Source organism: Sebastes fasciatus, chromosome 12, assembly GCF_043250625.1.
Source record: "Sebastes fasciatus isolate fSebFas1 chromosome 12, fSebFas1.pri, whole genome shotgun sequence".
Lineage (NCBI taxonomy): Eukaryota > Metazoa > Chordata > Actinopteri > Perciformes > Sebastidae > Sebastes > Sebastes fasciatus.
In genome coordinates, this window is record NC_133806.1 from 2,470,807 (window position 1) to 2,497,164 (window position 26,358).

Here is a 26,358-nt window from a genome sequence, read left to right on the forward strand (position 1 = left end):
CTTGACAGCTGTAGTCTGCTCCTCTCAGCTGATTAAACGGTTCCAGTGCAGCAGCTCGTTCTCCTCCATCTCTCTGAGCGATGCGTTGTCCTGCAGGCAGCTGCAGCTGGAGGTGGAGGTGTGAGGAGCCCGGCTCTTCACTCCTTCATGCGGCCGCTCTGGAGCCATGGAGGAGCGGACTCTGAGGGCTCTGAGCTCCGGATCCTGCAGCACACAACAACTACTACTCACTTTACTCTCGTCTTTAGCTTCATTATCCTGTCAGCAGCTGGTCGGATCAACTTCTCCCTGACTGATGTGTGCATGATGTGCACGCAGAGTTGAGTTATATCTCTGATCCGAGTCTCTGGAGGTGAACATGGGGTCAAAGCAGAGCAGCCCGGCCGCTGATCCAGCCTCTACCGGGCGGACCAGAGCCTACTCCGGCTCCGACCTGCCCTCCAGCACGTCCAGCAGCAACGGCAGCAGCAGGACCACCGCCTCCGGGGGGCAGAGGTTTCATGCGCCCGGAGCCTCCGGAGCCTCCACCAGCAGCAGAACCAGAACCAGCAGCAGCAGCACCAGCCAGCAGCTCGGAGCCAGGGCCAGGTCCGGGACCAGACCTCAGTCCGGGATCAACATCCCGACCAGCAGCGGAGCCTACAGCTCGCAGGAGTCCGGCGGCAGCAGCCCGGAGGAGGCCGGAGGAGGAGGAGGAGGAGGACCCAGGCTGCTGATAGGATCACTACCTGCTCACCTGTCGCCTCACCTGTTCGCAGGTAAGAGGACTGTTGACGCATCAGCTCAGCAGGTTCACTGGACTGGAGTGACACACACGAGTGTTTACTTCAGAGTTTAAAGGTCCCATATCAGCTCATTTTCAGGGTCATACTTTGTGCTTCTACTAGAACATGTTTACCTGCTGTAATGTTCAAAAAGCCCTTTAAACAGTTATGACTTTATTCTCGTATTATTACGACTTTATTCTCGTAAAGTTACGACTTTATTCTCGTTAAGTTACGACTTTATTCTCGTTAAGTTACGACTTTATTCTCGTTAAGTTACGACTTTATTCTCGTAAAGTTACGACTTTATTCTCGTTAAGTTACGACTTTATTCTCGTTAAGTTACGACTTTATTCTCGTTAAGTTACGACTTTATTCTCGTTAAGTTACGACTTTTAAGTTACGACTTTATTCTCGTAAAGTTACGACTTTATTCTCGTAAAGTTACGACTTTATTCTCGTTAAGTTACGACTTTATTCTCGTTAAGTTATGACTTTTTTCCTGTAAAGTTATGACTTTATTCTCGTAATATTACGACTTTTCATCTAGAACATGCATACATGCTGTAATGTTTAAAAAAAACTTTATTTTCCTCATCCTGTCTGCTTGAATATGCCTGTATTTACCCTCTCTCTGAAACGCTCCGTTTTAACTCATTGCACCAGAATTGCGTTGCTAGGCAACAGTTTGGGTCCATGTTTACTTCCTGTCAGCTGATGTCCTTCACATACATTGCAACCAGGAAATAAACTGGGACACATTTAAAATATTTACATTTAAAACCATGTAATGGTCTAAATATTGTATATTTGTGACATCACAAATGGAGAGAAATCCTAACGGCTTGTTTCAAACACATCATTTCTGAATACGGGCTTTGTGTCTTTCTCGGTATATTGAGCACTTCGATACTTTCACAGTATTTATATAGCACTTAAACCTGTTTTATAATATAAAAGACCTGAAAATCTCACTTTTTACAATATGGGACCTTTAAAGGTTGGTTACCAAACTGTTAGTGTGCACATGTAAAAATCAAAGTGTTTCTTTATTTTGCATGAGCTCTAAACACTGCAGCACTGTGTTCAGAAACAACTGAATGAAGTGTTACTCTAGCTGCCTTCTACTAAAGTGATCAGAGGATGGGTCATGTGACAGCAGGAAAAAAACTAACTTTTTTTGGTATTTTTTAACATCTGAAAACATATGTGGGGAATTATATGGAAAAGTTTTACAAGAGCATAGCAGGGCCATAGGTTACTGAGGTCATGACCCCCAGCCAAACAAGGACAAGACTTAGGCTAAGGCAGGCGTGTGGTAAAAAAAGTTTTGAAAATGCAAGAACAAGTCCTGCATACAGCTTGATCTCTAAACAGTATTTGGAAAATCTTTCATTACGAGATACTGAAAATGTCCACGATCGAGCTGTCACGACATTGCTCTGTATGCATCCTCATACTCCATGTGAGATGTTCCCTTTAATTCCTACTATTTATTTGATCATATTGCATCAAGCAATTTAAAATAGGTTATTCTTATCAATGTGCATAAGTGAGTGTAGTGTGTACTAAAACAAACACACATGCACAGTACACACACCTGTACGGCAGGTTGTTAAAGTGAGTGTGAGTCAGCAGAAAGGCACCTAATGATTAACTCAACCCTGTTAAGTTTCCGTCCTTCATAATGGTGCACGGATGAATCCATAGTGAGCACACATGCACACGTACTGTGTGGTGGTGTGGTGTTCTCTCTGTTAATGGTGTTAGGTCTTAATTTAAAGACTCACTGAAGTGTGCTGAACGCTGATGATCCAGGAACGCCTGAGAAATACAGATTAAGGTTAACCTGCACCAATCAATTGAGGGGGGCGGGGGATAATGTGTGTGTGTAGTAGTTGTCCAGTTGTTTTAAAGCTTGTGTTCTCTCTATTTTGTATCTCTTAAACAGTTTCCCATTATGCTGAATAATCCAAAGACCTTGTTGTCAACAGTTTTCATTAGAAAGGTGGTGTCGTATGTAGAGTTTTCAAGATGACCCAAATGCAGAGTACAAGCAGGACAGGAAGTTTTTAAATAAAAGCGAGCTTTAATAAAGCTGACAAAATCCAAAAAATCCACAAAACAAGGAGGGGAACAAAGTACAAATGAAAACACACCAAAACCAAACTGAGAACAAAAACAAAACTACAAACCAGAGGGTGCGAGAGTCACGGGCAGGAGAAACACTAGGAACACTAGGAACACTAGGAACACGGAGGACAAGGTAGACGGGACTGGGAAGACAAGAACGAACCAACAAGGACAGAGGGGAAACACACAGGCTTAAATAACAGACAAGATTACACACAGGTGAAACAAATCAGGGCGGGGCAGACAATCAACCAAAAGGCGGGAAAACAGACAAAGGAAGGAAGTAAACCCAGACAAGACACAGGAGGAGTGAATCACCAAAATAAAACAGGAAACACCGGAAATATATACAAATAAACCACATCCAAAATTACAACAGTTCATAACAATAAGCTGGCACAGCCAGAACATAACAGGTGGAGCGTGAGTGCGTGCGATAGGACCCGAAAGATGCTGACGAGAGGTTAACGTCACGCTGCCGTAAAGTGGTATCGGAGCCGTTGTATTGGAGCCGTTTTGCGAGTATGAGTACGTGAGCACAGTATCGGACCCGATACTGGTATCGGTATCGGTGCATCCCTAATTGGAACTACTTTCTCCAGAAGAAATAGTCCCTGTGAAAACTGTTGATGACGGTTAAACTGTGTAATCAATCCGCGGTTCACATGCGTGCCGGGTTCCGTATGGTACCACTACTGGTTAACAAGCTGTCGGTAACGTTACTATGCGACAGTCACGTGAAGTTGCAGGAATCTTTTCCCTTTAGCAAATGATAATAATACTGAATCTGTGATCAGCATTGCTTGCTTCAATGTTGACATTACCTGCTTCCTGTTGTTATAAACGTTGTGCAGACATTATCGGGTAAATGCAAAGATTCTTGTTTATTTATATGCTTTACTCACAGGTGTGTGTGACCTGTGAATTGACCTGGATATGAAGAGTCCAGTGTTTCTAAAGAGATAAGTCGTAGCCCTCTCCTCTCTCCTGACAGCCGTGTGGTAAAAAGAAAAAAATTCAGCGGCGGCCGACATATTTTTGCGGCCGTGCAGCGCCAATGTTGCTCAAGTCGATTATAGATTTTGTACAGAAATACAGTTGCATTGAAGTCCATTTTTGCAGAGAACATTGAAAGATCTCCTGTGTTGCACACCCCCATCCTTGATACCTCACACTGAAACTGAAGACACTATAAATTCATCAGTCTGTTGTGTAGCAACATTTTGGCACTCCAGTCAGGAAGGAAATGGCAGCGAGACAACTAAAAAGACACAGACATTGCAAGCCTGATAGGAGAGCTTTGCCTTCCTGATAACAACCATGTACATGCACTAAATAAATATCTCTGGGAGTATACATGAGGCCCCTCAGGCCGCCACTAAAGGGTCTGGGTTGAACTCTGGATCTCTTCAAATCCTTGAATCAAACCTAATCATAGAATTTAAAAACCCTGGGAGAGTACCAGCTATGGACTTCATTTCCTGTCTGTGTTTTTCCTGTTTTTAAAACTGAACACATTTAAAGGTGTACGGGGAGATGATGTCATAGTCCAAAGTGTGTAACTATCATGTGTGGGATGTCTATAGAATTTGCATCCCTGCTAGACTGTAAGCTGCAAGCTCACGGCGGAAATACGTTCCTGTTGTCGTTGTGTGATCTGAATGGATATAGCTTCCTATCGCAGAGTGTGATAACAGCTCGGCAATCTGGTTTCACCAAATGGATACAGATCTAAATTGTTTGATTTCATGGATGTGCTCATAGTGGGCCGGGGCCCAGACACAAATTGGATTTAAGGACCTTTGAGGGACATTTTACGTGGGCAATCAAACATTTTCCATCTGCAGCTCTTGTTTTCTGTTTCCCTGCTAAAAGGAGCAAGGTCAAAGGTTTGATAAATCAGAGTTGAATGTTATACAGAGCTATAGATTCTCTAGATCGTATTCTGTACACGTCTCTCTGTAACAATAGCAACAAACTGTTATCCATTTCCACACAGCACCTCCTATACATGTGTATGACTGCCAAGAGGAACGGAGGCGGCACAATGTGACAGTCACACCTCTGCAGTGTTGCTCTCATTATTCTGTGTTTTTCTCAAAGTGTAGTGGCGACAGCACAACATATTAGTCCACTTTCCGAACATAACACTCCATTTTCTATCTGTTTTTAACTGAGCATAATTTAATGTATGTATCTAGGGCTGTCAATCGATTAACTTATTGAATCGCAATTGATCGCTTGATTGTCCATAGTTAACTAATCGCAAATTAATCACACATTTTTTATCTGTTCAAAATGTACCTTAAAGGGAGATTTGTTAAGTATGTCATATTATTATCAACATGGTGTGGGCATGGAGTGGGCAAATTAACTTGCTTCATGCAAATGTATGTATATATGTATTACTGGAAATCAATTAACAACACAAAACAATGACAGATATTGATCCAGAAACCCTCACAGGTACTGCATTTAGCATAAAACAATATGCTCAAATCATAACATGTCAAACTGCAGCCCAACAGGCAACAACAGCTGTCAGTGTGTCAGTGTGCTGACTTGACTATGACTTGCCCCAAACTGCATGTGATTATCATAAAGTGGGCATGTCTGTAAAGGGGAGACTCGTGGGTACCCATAGAACCCGTTTACATTCACATATCTTGAGGTCAGAGGTCAAAGGACCCCTTCCAAAATAGCCATGACAGTTTTTCCTTGCCAAAATTGAGTATAAGTTTGGAGCGTTATTTAACCTCCTTCACGACATGCTCGTATGACACGGTTGACATCTTCACTCCAGCTTTAAAACGGAGCCCGATACAACCTAAGAAACCGCAAGTTGCGTTAATGCGTTAAAGAAACTAGTGACATTAAAAATGAATTTGCGTAAACGTTGACAGCCCTACATTATATGTATCATAACTTGTATATCCACAGTCCTCGGTCTTCCAGTTTGCTATTTTGAATGCGAATACAGACTACAGGTATAGAGAGATATTTTCCTCTCACTCAACATGCCAGTTGGCTGTTGGCTGTCGTCTTTGCGGTGTGTTCAAATGCAACATTTTGGCCAAGACAAAGCTAGTTCTCTGATGTTGGTTTGGTGTGTCTGGGCCTTTTAGTCGTGTTGCGTATCACATTGTTCTTGGCGCGTCCCAAATTTTAAATACATTAAAGGGAATGTTGAGAAGTAAATCTTGTAAGCCACATAAAGGAGTTCTACAGTATCTTTAAAGGACTGTATCCAGGTAGATTATTACACCAAGGACAGACTGGTTAAACAGTACCAGCAGCCTGTAACTCACCTTAGACAGGGTCTGATGGTTCAGCTGCGGCACCAAACAATATCAATGCATACTAAAGTTCAATCAGTTTAACAAGTTGTAAAATGCACTACTAAGTGTTATTTCTGATTAGGTTGTAAAACGGTAATTAAGAATTAATCAGACAAATGATGCCAGAAGCAATAAGAAGCTGGCTTGATGACACTGTGTGTGGGTTAAGCCCCTTTTCAGACTATTTAAGGTTCATTATGATTTGGTGTTAATTATGTTTGATGATTCCTGCAATTACTGCACTGCTTTGTTATTATATGTCTGCTTTGTTGTATTATCACACGTTACAAGTCGTGATCAGTATTTTGTGAAACTTTTCCTCCATGTGAATATTTACTTAGGACACTTATTTACACTAGGACACTTCAATGATTGTACCGCTCAGTTTTAATTTATGACCTTGATCAGGTCCCTCCCTTACAGTGAACAGCAGAGCGACAAACTGTAGTGATGATGTCACCAGGAGACGAGGGCTGCGGTCGCAAAGTCTCTTTGTTTAGGAAGGTTCCTAACTGAGAGAAATGACCCGGAAGTATCTCAGTAGCAGTCGTGATAAGAGCTGGTCGAATCCTCTATATGCTGAGGAAAGGTGCTTTAATGCTTCCTTTATTATCTCCTCTAGCGGAGGATACACTGGAAATAATGCCGTCCCACAATTCCTTGCGGCCGCAGCATTTAAAGCGACGCACCATTCTACCGTTTATAATACCAAACAGATATGGTTATTCATGTTTAATATGAGTAGACAGTGACAACCATTTTGTTTCACTTTATTTTTAATTCATTATTTATAAGAATAACAAATAAAATGAACACATAGTAAACTGTCAATTAACAAATAATCAACATAAATAAATATTACATGTCCCAAAAGAAGTTGGAAGAAGTATATGATCCTACACCTTCTCCATAACTCCAACAATTAACTCAATATTTATCACATATTCCTTTGTTTATTTCAGTTCCAACCTGATAATGAAGTGGTATTTTTCACCAGTTGTCCACGTTAGGTCAGATGATCTTTATTATATGTTGATGTAAAGTGTTCCAGCAGCAGAAGGATCGGTGGTATCTCTGTTTAACAACACACGGGGGTCACAGGACCTTTTGTAGTCCGTCTTCAGAACATTGTAGTTTCACCACAGCAGACTGACGTCACTAACATCCGCCGCCGTCGCTTCATAATGACGTAGTCTAGTGAAAGAGCAGTCGGATTCTCTGAACTCCGCGGTTGTCTTTTCCTGAGTCCTTCTGACTTCTCCTTCTCATCTTTCCTTGACCTTAGCTTGCAAGTAGCCCTGTTTGGCACAGTGGTTAGCTAGCAAGCTATAGGTATAACATACTCACCGGCGATTTGGAGAGCGGCAGCTTTTTTCCCTTCTCCACTCTTATCGTGGTACAAATGGGGAGGACACGTCAAAGACTTCCTGTTGGGTACTGGAGAGAGCGCACCTATTGGTTGTTGACAATGTTCGCCTCACTGAACGAACGATAATATTAAACTTGTTTGATTTTATCGGAACGTCAAGACGAGAAAAAGACCGACTCTAGACAGCTCAGACTGAGTTTTACGACCACCTTACACTAAACCATCGAGATCACGGGAGAGATTTTATCACGACATGTAAGGTCGGCATTAGTGATTTTAATGTGATATGGGTACATTTTCAGATTCACAGCTAGAAGCCCTAAAACACATAAATCCCGTATTTCACAAGGACACGCAAAACGGTGCTACCTGACCCGCAAATTCGTGCCGTTGACAGATAGCAAGCTATATTTACAGGGCTGACCTGTGAGGGGATAGGAAGCTGTCCAAAGTACTTTGAGAATGTTAAAAGGAGCCGGCTGATGATCTGGTTTGTTGCTCATTTGTTTTCTGCAAAGAGCTGAAGCCAGATTGGAGGCAGAGCGCCGTCTGACAGTTCTTTTTACTGTTGCTATCGTTATTCATTAACAGTGATGGGAAGCCTGCCCACTCGCTCATGTACCACCGACCTGGTGTTAGTGGCTGAGTCAGTCCAGGTTAGCTAAAATCTGTCTTGATGAGATAAGCCAGTGGCTACCTAACCTGCTCTCCTAATCTCTGCTGCTCACTCCCTTCATTTGAATAGCGCAAGAGATGTTTTGAACCTTGCGTTTGCTGCTTTCTTCCTGCTTTGTAATTTGGAGCATACCTACTCACCTTTGCACACCTGGCCAGTCCCTGAGTCAAATGAGCTTGATGGTCTGTGATTGTCTGTTGTGGAAAGTTACAGAAAAGGTCTGATATGTTGCCGTCAACTATGTCGTTGGAAAGGTGTGGGTGTGAATGGTTTTAGATAGGGATGGGAATCACGGAGTAACGCATGATACGATACTATCACACCAAATCAACAGGAATTTGGACAATTACTATAATTTATTAAAGGTCTTATTGATAACATTTTTATGTAGACGATTAATAACAAATAATAATACACGCACAGAGCTTTTAGAAAGATGCTGAATAAAAGTATTGCTTTCCTAAAAACAAATATTATGATTGTGAATAATCGTCCAAACAACAATAACCCATAAAATTACAATTTGGCATAATTGGCGTAATTCCAAAGCTGTAATTTACCATGTATATAATGTTTTTTATCTAAAATATATTGAACATTGAATGACATCAGATCTAAAATTGTATTCCTTCATTTAGCGCAGAGATTTCAAAAGTGGCAGATACAATTTCTAAGTGTGGCAGGAAGTGAGAAAAGTTCATTTCAGACCCTGCTCACAAGCCTTGTTAGAAGTGGAACCCAAACGTCAGATATCTTCCACAGAGATAAACAAAACATTCATTTTGGACCCGTCAACTTTTAAAAAAAAAGATTAATTCACAATCATAATAATTGTTTGAAGAAAAGCCTTTTATTCTGCACCTTTCTAAAAGCTCTGTGGATGTATTTTTATTTTTTTTCAATAATTCATCAATAAGACCTTTAACAGTAAATGCAAAATAGTTTGTGTGTTTAAGCTGCGGGTTTTTGATTATCATACAATCTGCTGCTTTGAACTTCATTGTGTTCCAGTACAGCCCTCCTGCTGATCAGACCACACACACACACACACACACACACACACACACACACACACACACACACACACACACACACACACACAGACACACTCACAGGCAAAGTAAAAACACTGAGGTAGTGTACTCCAGACTAACTAGGCTCGGTTTACTGTGTGTGAGTGTATTCTGTGCCTGTTATGGCAACACTCGTGCAGCCATACCCCGTCCACATGTACAGCATGAAGAGCCAGTCAGCAGACACTTAAAGCCTTTGGTTTGTTTGCCAGCCTTCTGTCTTTTTTTAAACCACCCCTTGCTGTTTTTGTTAAGTGTTGTCCATCTGCTGAGTGTCAGATGGCAGATGATTAACAGCACACAGCACTTGGTGGAACCTTTACTGTCACTTTTACTGACCACACTGGTGGATGTGGAGACAGTAGAACCCCCCCCCAAAGTCCATATAGGTGAATATGGTATCTTTCACGTTATTCTGATAGAATAACTTCTGAAAATCTGAAACAATCCTGGTCCAAACTGGTGCAGTCAACGTGTTGCTTTCAGTAACTGTTTTGGTAACTGTAGTACTATTACTTAAAACTTCAGTAGGCAGAATGTTTTTGGCATCATTGGGCAAAAATCCCATAATAACCTTTCAGCATATTGTATCCAAGTGTTTCTGAGAGAAAACTAAACAAACCTAAATTCAGCTTTGGCAAATGACTATCAGAAACAAGCCCATACAGACCAAAGGCTTCATTTGATTGTAACTGGTGGTCCAGAGAATAAAGACGAGAGGAGAGAGGAGCACTGCAGAAGCAGACGAGGTTATTTGGCTCGTCCTGATTGATGCCCGCCTTCTGAAACACTCACCTACTACTATCTCGGGTAATTTTCAACTTGAGAATTTGCCTGCCTTTGTGAAAAAATAAAGTGGGAATTAAAGTGCCTGTGTTGTGCGACGGGGGGTAGCCAGGTTTGTCGATGATCAGCGAACTGATCGATTAAATGATGATTCATAAATCCCATTTAATAGCATGGAGTCCAGGATGTGCTGATTCAGGTGGATGGGGAGCTGAGTTAAAAGCAGCGGATAATGAACCCGGAACCCTGGGATGCTCTCCAAACAGCAGATGAGATGGGGAGCAGTGACACGGCGCTTATACAGTCCAAACTGTGAAGAGTTGTGGTTAACAGTGTGTAGAGTTTGTGTGTGTCACATTGGTCTTTGTCAGCACAGAGAATAGGATGCAGGAGAAAAGAACTGATTTTAGGACCACTCCAGTGACCGTCGAGTTGTTGTGGAGTTTCCAAAAGTAGTGAAAAGTCTCTCCCACATTTAGTTTAGTTTAGCAGGTTGTCAGCTGTGTGTCTGCCGGCATAACTTTAGCGAGTGTCCAACAAACAGTGTGTGTGTTTGTGCTACGTTAGCAGCTCTAGCATTGCCGGAGGCTTCGTGCTCGCCGCCACCGCACACGTAGTCTGCGTAACTTTAGTGAGTTTCCAACAGACTGTGTGTGTGGCGGCGGTGAGTGTGAGGTTGTTGGTGGCGTTCTAGCTGTGAACGTAGGTGTAGCAGTGTGTGTACAGTTTATTTGTCGGTGAATAAATGCTACGAAACTACAACTCCTCCGCTCCGCTCAAGCGAGCCAGAGACCGGAGCCAACTTCCTGTATCCTGCAACTCCGGCTCCGCCTGTGGACCAGCTTTTCTCCTTAAAGTAACGAGCCGCTCCGCTGAGCCGCTCAGCTTTTGAGTTAATTATTAACATTTCTTTTAACCGTTTTAACCGATGGCGTTAATCGGTTAAAATGCTTAATGTCGGTTAACGGTTAAACGGTTAATTTTGGACATCCCTAGTTTCCATACTTTACTGGATGTGTAGTGTTTACCACTTTGTATTTAACATGTGACGGTGCAGGTCGTATCCACGCAGACCCTCCGCCGTTTTATACTTTCTCGTTTCGGCTCGCTGCGGTTTGTTTCGTTTTTTGACGGATACAGAACGGATATGACGTCACGTTACTCAGACTACAACAATAAATGCAGTAACTTCCTTCTACCTCTGCATAGACTCAAATGAAGCAAATCTGTTGATCCTGGCGTTTAAAAGTTGTTTTTAAAAATCTTTAAAAAAAATATCGTGATACATAGCCTATGTGGATGTTGGATGAAACAACTGCAGCTTTCTTCACAGATTCACCTCTCAGAACATCACTGTACTCCGTGTTGGATTTCCACCAGTTTAAGTCTTTTGGGAACCAGATGCATCTTTCCAAATTTTTTACTCATTTAACCAAATCAATGAAGGGATGACCGCATTATTAGTACAACCAATCACTATGGAGCACCACCATTTATTACACAACAGACTAGCAGACCATGCATTTATCCATACAGTATGTGTGTTTGCAATGAGGCTTGATATGAGATGCAAAACTTGTTCCAAACTGACTCGATGCCATTCGTGTTTGCATACTTTCTGTTTATTTGGCCTAATGTGGAGATAACTTGCTCACTTAATTCTCTTCGTCCCCTGTGTCAAATAAGGCCACTGTAAGCTCCTTCCATTGATCCCTCTCCTTGGCAAGATGTTGAGCCTCAGATGTTGAGCCTCAACCCAACTTCAGTTCATCTTGGCTAGCTTGTCCGTCACAGTTCTGTGCCAGTTCATTTCTGTTCCCCCCCCCCTCGGTTTTTCTTTTGGCTAAAGGAACCCAACGAGAGCAGTTCTATCACTCATGGATTTTGGCCCAAGTAGATTCTCATTTGCATCCCTGGCTTCCAGCAGGCGTCCACCAGGATTGGGGATACATTTACTTGAGAGGTTCTCTTGAGTGAGGAGAATCTACTGAAGGCCTGATGCTTGTTAGGCAGCTCTGTTTAGTTTCTTTAATGGGAGTTTTTTTACTGGGTGGCGTTCACACTGTTCCCGATGCCCAAAGGCCCATTGTATGGTTCTAGCACCTATCTTCTCAATCTTGTGTGCACAACAGCAAACCTTCACAATTACAAGCCTCTTCAAATGTGGAAAAACCACATCTTCTGCAATGCCTTCTGCACACATCCTCTTGTTGATGACAGGCTCTTTAGTCTGCAGTTCACATGACCCAATCACTTCCTCATCCACCTCCTTCAAAAACACACCGGTAAACAAATAGCCAATGCATTTTTTGAAAGACGACGCAACGAGGATGCAAGTAGAAGAAATCAGCGACACACATGCGACACGCAGCCACTGTAAAAGCTTTAACAAAGTGACATTACGTTTTCAGGAACTAAAGGAAATCACCTTTGTTTTCAGCCAAATGAGCAAGTATCAGTATGTAGTATAAAACACACACAAAAACATCCAAACCGGTATTCTGAGAACAGTGCCATACTTCTGGCTCTTCCTCTTTTGTTCTTCCTCTTCTTACTGAAACCGAAAACCGTAAGAAAGGAGGCACTGTTCTCTCTAAGCAGTGAAAGGATCTTTTTGACCATCAACATGTTTTTTTCCTCTTGGCTTTTATCAGAGCACAACGATGATAGGATTTTCCTCATCAGAAGAGGTGTTTATGGTTTGTTTGCATGAAGAAAGAGAAAAATATCTTTCTGTGGCATCATCATCTTCATCCAAACATTTCCACCTTTCTTCAGCAACTTTCAGTATTTGCGCCTCAAGGCAGCAGCTGTTTCAGATCGCGCTACGTTGTTGTCTTAATTCACTGTTTGTTTTCATCAATTCTGTGGATATGAATCCACAGCAGCAGAGTTTGCATTGCTGTTGGGCAATACAAATAAGAGGAACTGAAAGATATACGCTGAGCCAGGGTTATAAATAACACCTTTTTTTTCATTTATGTGAACATGTTCCAGCCTATGTGAGTGATTCTAGGAGAAACACACTTTTAAGAGGCGTTTTAATGCATGCCAAGAGCAGGTATGACCTCAGACACGCATGCATGTGGACAGCAGCAACTTAAATTTCCTGGAGTGAACATTCCATACAGTTTACTGGATGAGTCAACGCAGCCTCACAGCTTTGGCTTTTAGCATTTTTCAGAATGACTTGTGGAGTCGTGCAGAGCTGGAATTCATCCTCATCCCTCTTTCAAATAAATACACCTAGACTACACATTCCTAATCGTCAGCAGATGGCCAGGAGATCATGAGAGATGCATCCTGTGTGAGCATGTGTGCATTGTGATTCACTTAAATGGGTCAGACAAGCAGTGGATCGCCTGCTTCTGGCTGCACTAATCTATTTATCCCATCAGTATGACAGCATGTGGATGGATTTTACCATTGTAGAAAGCTTCACATACAGTACGCACGTCTGTCACCTGTCAGTGATAATGTGACGTTCTGCAGAGCTGTATGGATGATGGATGAGGGTTGCTATGAGGGTAATCTTTGACAAAGGGCTCGGTGATGTCAGTGGAGTCTGAAGGATTTGCTATCGTATCTGTGATTGTAATTCTGATGGAAATTGAATAGTGGGTATAGATAACCGTAGTTGTCCACTTTCTTGGCATCTCATGCTTCTGTGACTATCGATTCCTCTTCCTGATGTTCTGACAGTTACGCTGCACAATGCCGCATACGCACGCTGAATCATGATTCAGTTTGTCTGGGACCGGAACCATGGCGAACAGAAAAAAAGTGCTCAACAGCGTGGCGCTACTAAACCTGAGGGGGCGCACCCTATTATTCCCTGATAAATCTGTGTTGAAGTCAGCAGGAGGAGAGTTAGTAACGTTAGCTGTTAGCAGCCGGTGGGCAGCGCAGTCCTGCTTGGTTAAATAGCGGAGCGACTAACGTCAACGGAGGTGCCATTGAGTTATTATTATGAGGCGTTCAAAGTCTGCTCAGGAAAAATGACTATTGGGTGAAGGTAAATTACAACGTTATCATGATGTGTTCAAATGTAAATAGGCTTGTGCCTTATGACCTGTTTAACTTCCTAACAACTTATCAAGATGCTTTTTAATCAAAGCAAATATTTAAATAATCATAATCATTTGAATTGTGTTTTATGCAAATAACCACTACAGATGACAATAACAAAACACAGTACAGTACTGTGTATAGTACCCTCCCATGCTAAAACAATAGGGCTCCCTATATAGTTGTAAGTAAGGGTGCTGCTTTCTTGAGTAAAATCCACTGATATTCATATGTAATGTATCCTATATGTTTGCAATAAATAAAAGAACTGGGTAGTTGGCATCAGTAGCTACTGAGGCTAGAATGAAAAAGAAGAGTGCCACCTTCAGTACTGGACAGACTGACAAGTGACCACTGGAAATGCAGTCCAAAAACCCCTCAATAAAAGGTGCTACAGAGAAGAGAAAACAACGTGAGAACTTTGTTTGCCACTTTATTGTCGTGTCAGCCTTAGATTCAGTTTAACTCTGATAGGAAATAGGAACTTTCCCTCATATTCCACCTTCCACCTGTCCACTGAGTGTATTATTCTCTTACTCATTGCTTGTGTTTCCTTTCCTTCTTGCAGGCTTCAAGTGCCCCGTGTGCTCCAAGTTTGTGTCCTCAGATGAGATGGATCTTCACCTGGTCTTGTGCTTAACCAAACCCAGAGTGACATATAATGGTAGGAGGCTGTTCCTTTTTAACTTTACAAATATAATGTGCTGACTTGACAATGACTTGCCCCCAAACTGCATGTGATTATCATAAAGTGGGCATGTCTGTAAAAGGGAGACTCGTGGGTACCCATAGAACCCATTTACATTCACATATCTGGAGCCGGCCCTCACTTTCACTGCGCATCGGGGTTTTTCTTGCACCCTCTGACTCGCGCGCACATTAGACTCCTTGGTCCGTGTTTCAAGACGGGTCGGGTGGGTTGCCGACATCGCCGCAGACCCCTGGAGCCTTTTACGTGGGTCGCGGCACGACACGGTTGGGGCACACTGAGGACAGTCCGCCCCGGTCGACAGTCGCACCGTCCCTCCCCGGCGGGGAGAGAGGGCGCAGCAAGCCCTTTTCCACGGTGCGGCAAAGTCCGGGTAGGGAGCGCTGTAAAGCTGCGGCCGCGATCCACCTTCGCCCCGAGCCTTTCCAAGCCAACCTAGAGCCGGTCGCGGTGCACCGCCTCGTATGCGGAACTCCCCAGCCTGCCGTGTGTCGCCCACACCCTCAGGCTGGCTGTTAACGAGGGTCTTTTGGCACAGAGAAGTACTCGTATCGGCGAGTACCCAAATGTAAGTACTTGTACTCGGTCTGAAAAAAAGTGCATCCCTACTAGAGATGATCATCACTGTTCAAAAAATGGCTAACTTTCTCATGAAACTAGACACTCCCATCTTTCTGGTTATGTAACATGATCCTCTTTTTGCAGTCTGCCTTCCTGTGTAATCTTTTTGTAATATTTCCAGAACTGTAGAGTAACACTGCAGTTGATCGGGGGCAGCTCCTTCTTTATTTATCAATGATCTGCTATACTCTTTTATGTATTTAATGACATCACAACCATGGTTAGTGTGACTGGGGGACATTATTCCGCCAACCCCTCTGCACTTTGCTCCTGAGAGCCAACTCTAAATACGGGCTGGTTGTATATCAGTTACAGGCAGCGTGACACATTCAGGGTTTATTGGCAATTTTACAGATTTCTGGGTCAGTTCTGCAGAATGAATTCATGTCAGACATGTAAAAGTTTATGGCCCTTTGTTTCTGCCTCTGCTTTTTATACATTTGTGTGACACATCTGAGCCTGATGTTGATATTTGAGAGTTCAGCCAAATATTTGACTTTTAGTATAAAAGCACAACAAAATGATTTTTTGATAAAGATCCCTTGAAATATCCCCTGTCCACTATCACAGCAGATTTGGGATCAATCAGAGCTTGCATTATGAAATTATATGAGTCCAGGTGTATCATCTCCCATTCGGCATGGCTATATTTTTCTTTTATTTAGGTGATCAGGGAGGGGAGAGGACAGGAGATGGGGAGACAGAGCCAGGTGATCAGTGAGGGGAGAGGACAGGAGATGGGGAGACAGTCAGCTGCAGCTGGACTGAATGCCTGATGGAGGGCTCTTTCAGTGCCACTAGCCAGCGCTGCAGTAATGTTACTGATCTCCGTATCAGCGGCAGTTTATGAAATTGATCTGTTTTGTCCTTGGTTTTAACATTGTAAAACTCATCTTTACATCCAGGAACAATACATTAGTGTCCCCCCTTTTGTTTTCTTCTGTCCTGTGTCGCCTCAGTCTTCGTCTTTCACGGTCTCTCCCGTTGTACCTGTGTAACTCAGTCGAGCCAACCAACCTTGTAACGTCACAGCTCAGAGTACTGAGACATGGCGACGCTCTTGCCACGAAAAGATGACACAAATCTTCTTTTTTTTTCTTTTAAATGCTGACATTTGTCATGTTTGTTATAATAATACTTCATTAGAGTGGAAATCCGTTTAGTAAACCAGCTTCAGTTGGTTGACTTATTTTACTTCCTCTTTAAACTGTCTTTAAATAGGGGGGATGTGGTGTAAAGACGAGGCCTAACAAACAACACTTCATGTTAACTTGTTTACCAGAGTGAATGTGTGTCACTGTCCCCACATCACGGTCACTTAGCCCAGTGATCACAGCTGCTCTGTGGTGTTTGTGGCCATTCTAATAAGATAATCAGTCGCTCAGGCCTTCCTGCTGTCTGCCTGCATGCTTAACACACACACACACACACACACACACACACACACACACACACACACACACATTGACTCATATGACCCTGAAGGCCTGTAATCAGCATGTTTATGTTCCTCTCAGTTGTTTGCTTTTAGTCATTCAAGGACTGCCCTCCACTATAACACACACAAACACTCTCACACACACACTCGCCAGCTTGTGCAATATATCAAGTGTTTTTTGCAGTCAACATCACATTGACTTATATTTCTTGTCTAATTTTAATTTGTTGATCGAGTTTTAAAGGGAACACATTGTTCTCATTTTCAGGTTCATGCTTGAACTTGACTACATCTTTAAAGATACAATGTGTAGGATTTAGTGGCATCTAGTGGTGTGGTTGCAGATTGCAACCAACTGAGTACCCCTCTGCTCTCTCCTCCCTTTCCAAGACTGCGGTAACGTGAGCCGCCGAGTGCAAAATTGTGGTAACGCCGTTGGCCTCGCTCAGAGGCCATCCATACCATAATAACACCACTTTTTTATTTGACAGTGATAGTATAGACATGAAAGGGGGGAGAGAGAGAGAGGGGATGACATGTAGCAAAGGGCCAGGGGTCAGATTCGAACCCGTGCTGCTGTTGTAAGGCCTCAGCCTTAATACATGGGCACCCGCTCTACCAGGTGAGCTAAAGGGGCGCTCCATAATAACACTACTATAGGAGCAACGGAAGTCAGACGGCGGCTGGCAGCACCACGGTTTTGCACCCTGTGGCTCATGTCACCGCTAGGGATGCTAATTTTGAACAATTTTCTTAACTGACAACCAACCCGCGTTAACCGATTATTAACTGTTAACCGACAAGATTAGTGCCTCCCCAGTTCACCGTCCAGGAGCGTGAACTTAGCAGCTACGATGCTGCGTGTAGTGTCGCGGACATGCAGCCACTTACCCAGTAAAAGTCTCCAACGCACATTTAGTTTAGTTTAGCAGGTTGTCAGCTGTGTGTCTGCCCGGCATAGCTTTAACAAGTGGCCAACAAACAGTGTGTGTGTTTGTGCTATATTTGTCAGTGAATAAATGCTACAACTCCTCAAGCGAGCCGGAGTCGACTTCCTGTATCCTGCAACTCTGGCTCAGACTCTTAAGGTGGTCTGTTAAGGTGGACCAGCTTTTCTCCTTAAAGTGACGAGCCGCTCTTCTGACCCGCTCAGCTTTTTATTTAATTACTCATATTTATTTTAACCATTTAACCGATAGCGTTAATCGGTTGAAATGCTGAAGGTTAACGGTTAAATGGTTAATTATTAACATCCCTATTTACCGCAGTTTCACCACAGTGTTGGAGAACTACGGTGGCTTTCAGGTAACGTAAACTGTCCCTGAGAAAACCGTGAAAATTAATTTTGTCTGAGGCCTTTCTCTCGCCAGATCTGGCAACTAACGTTCTTGTTGAATTCCGTTTTCTGATCTCGGCAGCCCACAAAAAGCTGACTAGGTTGTCTTATTTCATAGTTTGTGGGGTGGTAGGTTTTTCATGATTTGTCCCATTTTAAGTGCGTCATTGTTATTAGTCAGAACAGATATATAGAAATGTATTTTTGCCACCGAAGAACATACAAGGGGGCCATCTGTCCCTGATGTAATTTGATAATGATTGACACAGCCAATCAGAATGATGCTGCAGGAAACAGGAAATGGTATAGTTGAGAATTCCCCACTCTTCACGTCAATACGAGTGTGGTTTGACCTTGAAATACTGTTTATTTTCACACACACATAAACCTCTGGTCACTAAATATATCCACCGCTGGTTAGTGACAGACACAGACACACACACACACACACACACACACACACACACACACACACACACACACAAACAAACAACAGCTGTCATGTGTACATAACATCACAGCCCCCCCCCCTTCCCATAGAACTGCATTCATGACCCGGTTTCAGATTTATGACCTGCTGTGAAAAAGACTGGTGACACTGTCAGAGCCAAGTCAGTCATCTAGTAGACACCATCGAAGGAGAAACTGCAGCTCTGAGGTCAACCTGCTGCAGTAAAAGCTGCTCGTTCCTGATCTTTCTTGCTGAGTCATAATAATAACACAAAAATAACATACGCTCCTCTAGACTTTCCGAATTTTCATTTTGGAGTGTTTTTGACACTCAGACAAATGTATTCGTAGTATCACTGCTGTTACTTTTGCAATAATTGTGAAGTCTTTTGCTACCAGTGTGGATCATGTGATCCTGCAGTACCAACTAGGGATGTCACGATACCAGAAATCTAGTAGTCGATACCAATACCAGTGAATTTCCACCATTCTCGATACCAAATTCGATACCACGGTAAAAAACAACAACAATAAATCCCATGTAATCCAACACGTATTCTTTTATTAAAAACATTTGAACAGTGCAAAAAACAGAGGCATGTAGCCTTAAAGTAATAAATAAAAAGAGTTGACCCATTGGTCCTGGTCCCATTGGAGCAGGAGGCAGAGGATTTATTGTCGAAGCGAAAAGCAAACGTACCTATTTGGCAATATTTCACGTTTAATCCCAACGCTATAAGGGAACCATAACGTTAATCAGGTAAGCGCCGCGAGGCGGATGGAGCCGTCACAGCTGGTGTGCACGGAGCAGCGGCACCAGGTAGACCCCCGCAGCGGAGCCCCGCAGCAAAAGCTCTACCGGAGAGACCAGACACACCGCCACCCGACAGTAAAGATCAGAGTCAACGCTCTGCACATATTGACCGTCATCTTTTCTTGTAAAATGTCCGGTGTAATCGGTAACACCGGTGTTGTCACAAGTTTATTAACCGGTGGGAAAATTTCCTCACCGTCACATCCCTACCAACGACCGTTACAGGCATCGTACAGTACCTTTGGTACTGTAGAAAAAGAGTACCGTCACTTTTTTTCAATTTTGGCATCGACTTGGTACCGAAGTATCGGTTCTCGTGACATCCCTATTACTGATGGGGTGTGGAGAACAACAATGCTCGGCAACGTTTTTAACAAAGCCAATATCTGCCCCGTACATCAGTATTACTATCCTCTCTCTTTCTGTCTGTCTCTTGACTGTGTGAACGAACGGCCGGCGCCGTCAGTACGTTAATGATGTTTTCCCCTCAGCTGAGCTGGATGCCATGTGCTGCAGCCCATAATAACTAGCTTTTCCGGGCCTATGTGGGTTAATCCACTGTTACGTAAGGCCAGTTCTAATGACTGTGTGTTTTGCTGCAGGTGATGGGTTTAATGGTGCACACTTTCATTTTAGACTTTAGATTTTCGGACCAATGCTATGCGTAGCAGGAAGAGATGAATACTGCTGCGTGTGTATACACACACACACACACACACACACACAAACATGTACGCTGTTACACGGTAGGCCTATACAGGGGTTGAGTTTTCATGGTGGACACTCAACCCAGCAGTAGTAGTATTAGTAACACTGATAAACCATTTAAAATGTGAGCTAACAAATTACTGTTGCCTTCAGGGATATTTTGGAAATACCAGAATTACACCGTGAGCATGCATAAACAATATCAAGATAGTAGTGGACACATACTGGATTTTTCTGAGCTTCAATTACAACAATACACATGTATTATATGTACTATCACTAAGGAAGGAGTAGTATAAGTAGTGGTGACATATCTAACACATGTATGTTGCTTTATATTATTAATACTACTATGTAACAATACTATAGTCCTACCAATTTGTATTATGGTATTTTTATATTATTTAGCTGGAGGGTGTGAGTGACACACGGCGGGCTGGGGAATCCCGAATACGAGGCGGTGCGCCGCGACCGGCTCTAGGTCGGCTCGGAAAGGCTCGGGGCAAAGGTGGCTCGCGGCCGCAGCTTTACAGCGCTCCCCGCCCGGACCTCGCCGCACCGTGGACAAAGGGCTCGCTGCGCCCTCTCTCCCTGCCGGGGACGGCCCCCTGCTCGTAGTGCGACCGTCTACCGGGGCGGACTGTTTTCAGTGTGCCCCAACCGCATTGTGCCGCCAGATTAAGGCTCGGCCCACGTAAAAGGCGTCAGGGGTCTGTGGCGTTGTCGGCAACCCACCCGACCCGTCTTGAAACACGGACCGAGGAGTATAACGTGAGTCAGAGTGAGTCAGAGGGTGCAAGCAAAACCCCGTTATTACTTTGTTACTATGACATACCTATTCAGTACATCTATATTCTAGCTGTTATACACATCATGGCTGCCGGAGTTGCAGAAGTGCCTTTCTGCATTGCTTTGCACAAAGACCCACCAGTTTACATCTGTGAATTTTTGCTCTGGATATTCATTGTCACCAAAGGAACTCCACAAGCTTTCCCTGAGCACCACCCCAGGACCAAATATGAACTTTGCACACAAGACATCATAATCTAGTGGGAAGATTGCAGTGAATTCCTGCATACAATAAACTGCTTGACCTTGTGGGCTTTCCTCCGCCTCAGCCCCTCACTGCAAATATTCTATTTCAAGTAGGAAAAGAAAATAGAAGCAGCTTGATACTGGATTTTTGAGACAATACCAGCATCAATATGTACAAGTAATATACATATATATATTTTTCTTTTCTTTTTCAAATAAATCAAATCAAACTAAATAAAACAACAAAGATCACTGAAATTTGGTTAACCATAAACTTCATTATACCAAAGATGACCAGAATACCAGAAGATACAGTATAACAGTGACTTTTAAGCAGTATACCTCTGTACAAAAATATTATAAATAATAATAAATTGAAACACAAACAAAAGTGAAGCAAGTTAAAGTTGAATTAAAAAGAGCATCTATCCTGTATATCTGCAAACTGATGTGCTGATCTCATGTTCTTTTAGGTAAACACACAGTAGAAGTGTTTTGTGACGAAGGGGCCCTATAATCTTTAGTGATGCCCGTGGTGTGATGTATCTGTTGTCTTACAGAGGACGTCCTGACCAAGGATGCAGGAGAATGTGCAATCTGCCTGGAGGAGCTGGTGCAGGGAGACACCATCGCTCGCCTGCCCTGCCTCTGCATCTACCACAAAGGGTACGAAGCTCTGTTTAGGAAAACTGCTTTACTACCTACTGCTTTACTTAGTACTACCTACTGCTTTACTACCTACTGCTTTACTACCTACTGCTTTACTTAGTACTACCTACTGCTTTACTACCTACTGCTTTACTACCTACTGCTTTACTTACTACTACCTACTGCTTTACTACCTACTGCTTTACTTACTACTACCTACTGCTTTACTACCTACTGCTTTACTACCTACTACCTACTGCTTTACTTACTACTACCTACTGCTTTACTACCTGCTGCTTTACTACCTACTGCTTTACTACCTACTGCTTTACTACCTGCTGCTTTACTACCTACTGCTTTACTACCTACCAACTATTGCTTTACTACCTACTGCTTCACTTACTACTGCTTTACTACCTACTGCTTTACTACCTACTACCTACTGCTTTACTTAGTACTACCTACTGCTTTACTACCTACTGCTTTACTACCTACTGCTTTACTTACTACTACCTACTGCTTTACTACCTACTGCTTTACTTACTACTACCTACTGCTTTACTACCTACTGCTTTACTACCTACTACCTACTGCTTTACTTACTACTACCTACTGCTTTACTACCTGCTGCTTTACTACCTACTGCTTTACTACCTACTGCTTTACTACCTGCCAACTATTGCTTTACTACCTACTGCTTTGCTTACTACTACCTACTGCTTTACTACCTGCCAACTATTGCTTTACTACCTACTGCTTTACTTACTACTGCTTTACTACCTACTACCAACAGATCCACCAGAACAAACTGAGTAAGATGTTGAGGATGTGACGAGGACTGTACTGTACAATAATCTATCATTCAGTTTCACACTGCTGTTACTCATCTCTTCTTCCTTCCTTTGTCTCCAGCTGTATAGATGAGTGGTTTGAAGTGAACAGATCATGCCCAGAGCATCCATCAGATTAAAGCGTTTTTGCACAGGTAAAATGTTTCCAAACACACCAGAGAATGGATTTATTTTCTGTTAGTCATTGTACGATGTTTTTTGTCCACTTGTTTGTTTATATATTTTTAATATTCTCTGTTGGTTGTTTGATGACAGGTACTCCACAATGTGAGTGATCTACACAGTGAAGTGTGGATCCAGGGAGACTGCTGGACACTGTGATCAGTTTAACCCCCCACCCAATAATGTAGTACCACTGTGTGCCAAATGTCATTCAAGCAATCTTCAGGGATACAGACTCTTGTGTTTATGTTTGAGTTGCACATCGACGCTGGACTGATCTCCGCCTCACATCCTCTCCAGCCCTGACACTCAAAGCCACACAGGACATTATGGCAGGCAGGGCTCCTCTTCCTGAGTGGCCATTGGACAGCAGATGTCAGCTGATTGTACACCAGGACACATGAGGAGGTGGTGGACATGGTCCTGGAGGCGGGGGCTGGTTGGAGGGGGGGGGGTCGGGCCATGTGTGGATTATCCCTTACTCTGTCCCTCCCCTCCTCCTTCAGCATCAGTGTCTACCAGTGCCTTGTTGTTTTGATGCCCAGCCACTGCGGGGCAGGACAGAGGAGGACCAGACCGTCGGCAGAGCCAGCTGGACCGGCTGGACAGACTTGCAGGACCATCTCACCACAACTGCCATTCTACCAGTCCAGGAGAAACAAGCCAGTGAGCGGAGAGCAGCAGAAATATCTGTCTGCATTAGCAGCTCGGACATTTTCAGAACTGAGGCTGCTGCAAAAATGGTGCCAATCAACTGTGAATATTGTCAAACACACACATACACACACTCAATCATCAGTGCTTTTTAATCACATACCATGGAGTAGAGGTCTTCAGGTAAAGAAACCTGCCCCCAATCCTGAAAAGGATCCCTGAATAACCAACCTGAGCCTACAGTAGAGTAATCGTTGCCAACATGACAAATATTTGCTCAGTATCTCGCTAGAACAAGAACATGTTCTTGTTTTAATAAGGCCCTTTTCACGTTATAACAAGATATTTTTCATGTTATAATGAAAGAGATGCGTTAATTTCGTGTAATAACGAGAATTTTTATATAACAAGATGGATTGAATTTGCAAAAATAAAAAAAATAAATAATAAATGACTCGATAAATAAATGAATAAATGTCATTAAATGTCGCAAAAAAAATATTAAAAATAAATGTTGCCATTAATGAATTGGTAAAATGTGACGTAAATTGATATTTCTGTTTTAATTTGTTTCTATATTTATTTATATTTTTATTAATTCCTTTATTTATTTCCGATTCTGTTTTTTATTTATGAATTAATTAATTAATTTAGTTATTTATTTATTGATTTAATTATTTTTGCACTTATTTTGTATTTATTTGTATATTTTTGTCATCTATGCACTCGGACCCGTCTGCTCTGACCCTATGACTCACATTGAGTGACAGCTCCCTCATTTGCAGAATGAGGTAGAAATGCATAAAGAAATGTATAAAGAAAAGAATACATAAACAAATGTTGGGGAAATAAATAAGGGGTGAAACTTAAAGGGAAAAATGTGCAGAAATAAATAACTTAATAAATGCAGAAATACAATAATAAATACATGCATTTAAAAATAAATATAAAAATAACAAACAAATAAATAAATGAATAAAAAACAAATGCTAAAAATTAATATTTAAATTTAAAAATTGAAAATGAATAAAAGCGGAAATTAAACAAGAGTAAATAAATAAGGGAATTGATACACAGAAATTAAGAAGCAAATTAAATGGAAATATCAATTTGTCACATTTTATCAATAAATGGCTACATTTATTTTTAATATTATTTTTGCTACATTTAGTGACATATTTATTTCTTTATCAAGTCATTTATTCATTTATTCATTTATTTTGGCAGCTCTGCCATAAAGATGTTGTTATAACAAGAAAAGTGTGTTCTTAAAATGGAACAAGTTGGTGTATAGTGAAAAATAAAATACTATATATAACATGAAAAATATAATTTTAAAACATGAACAGGATCTCATAACAACAAATGAGAATTTGTTTTTCTTTTTCTTTTTTGTCGTCCGTTTTTTAAAGTCAGTAATGTAGTCTATAATGTAGGCTGTGTTTTAATTATAGCATTTGATCATACTTCAGTTGATACAAATATGATTAAACTGGTTCCCTATCAGAGTAAAAAAATGTGTTTTGAAGTTCACATTTGCTAAAAACATATTATTTTGTAATGCAGAAGAGTAACAAGCACAGACCTTTTCAGCTGATTCTTCCTTCAGTGTGCAGAATTACTGATTATCACAGGTAAGCAGAATTACAACAAATCAAACAGTCATAGCAATGGAACACAGATTGGAGTAAATAGATTAATAGATTTTTCTTAAAGATATACATTTAAATTTTGTTTTAAATAAAACATGGAGCTGCTTTTCTATGCGAGGGTCCCTGTTTTGTTTTGTCTCGTGCCCATGCATGAGGACCCACATGCATGCGCAGACTCGGGTGACGTTATACTCGGTCCTGCCAATGATGTCAGACTCTTCCGCTGATCTGCAGGTTGCTAAAATATGCTGCAATGCACCAGCAAAGGCTGTAAGCATGATGCAGTCTTTACATTCATGAGAAGGGAAATGCATCACCACATTTGTTAGAGCTCAACGACACACACAGTTTTAGTGAATGTAACTTTTGTTTTATATACAAGAAAACTCCACAGGGCAGCTTTTAATGTGATCTCACATGGTTTCTTATTAATCTGCTCTATGTGTTCCATTTCTATGACAGTGTTTGATTAGTTCTAACTACCTGACATTGTTCACTGTACCTGTTTAAAGGAGTTCGGACTGTGACGATCACTGAGCCTGCACGCGGAGGAAGGCATCAGCTGAAACTTTGTACGTTTCTGCATTATAAATTATGTTAAGAGTTCCCAGTTGGAAATTTCTGATGTAACTGATGCTGAACACCTAACCTGCTCCGGAGCAGGTTATGTTCCAGATAAGAGATCATCTCATATAAAAGCACCGCCTACTGACCAATCAGAGCTCGGTGCGCGGATCGTATGATAATATCACACAAATATCAAGAAGTTTAAATCATAATCCAGGCTGAAAAAAACAGTTTAAACTGACAAATACAGGAAGGACAGCTGGCTGTATGCTGTGGGTGTTAACCGCTTTGAATTATGTTATTTTATTTATTTTTTTACTTGCTCTCAAGTCCGTTTCAAACCGCCGGAGACGGGGACGCAGCTGAAAGAAGGCTGAAATACTCACACACGCCACATCATTGCTAAATGCTATATATCTATTATATTTTGAAAGCTGTTTATATTACTAACCCCATCTGGACGACTATATCTGACTTTTGAGTGTTCCGTTAAATTAATAAGTCTG

The 26,358-nt window shown here is 42.1% G+C and overlaps 1 protein-coding gene across 1 annotated transcript; it reads left to right on the top strand.

Moving 5' to 3' along the window:
• On the top strand, nucleotides 1-25,150 carry znrf2b (zinc and ring finger 2b). Its single transcript, XM_074652609.1, has 5 exons — nucleotides 1-758; nucleotides 14,776-14,871; nucleotides 21,879-21,984; nucleotides 22,879-22,951; nucleotides 23,073-25,150. The coding sequence occupies exons 1-4, from the start codon at nucleotides 359-361 to the stop codon at nucleotides 22,934-22,936; spliced, it is 660 nt and encodes a 219-aa protein (XP_074508710.1). The 5' UTR covers nucleotides 1-358; the 3' UTR covers nucleotides 22,937-22,951; nucleotides 23,073-25,150.
• The last annotated feature ends 1,208 nt before the right edge of the window (nucleotides 25,151-26,358 follow it).

Bases quoted from the DNA above. Each gene is read 5' to 3' on its own strand.
- znrf2b (XM_074652609.1), top strand. From the start codon at position 359: ATGGGGTCAAAGCAGAGCAGCCCGGCCGCTGATCCAGCCTCTACCGGG. The intron at 759-14,775 runs GTAAGAGGACTG...TCCTTCTTGCAG, and splicing joins GTCGCCTCACCTGTTCGCAG to GCTTCAAGTGCCCCGTGTGC. The intron at 21,985-22,878 runs GTACGAAGCTCT...CTTTGTCTCCAG, and splicing joins CTCTGCATCTACCACAAAGG to CTGTATAGATGAGTGGTTTG.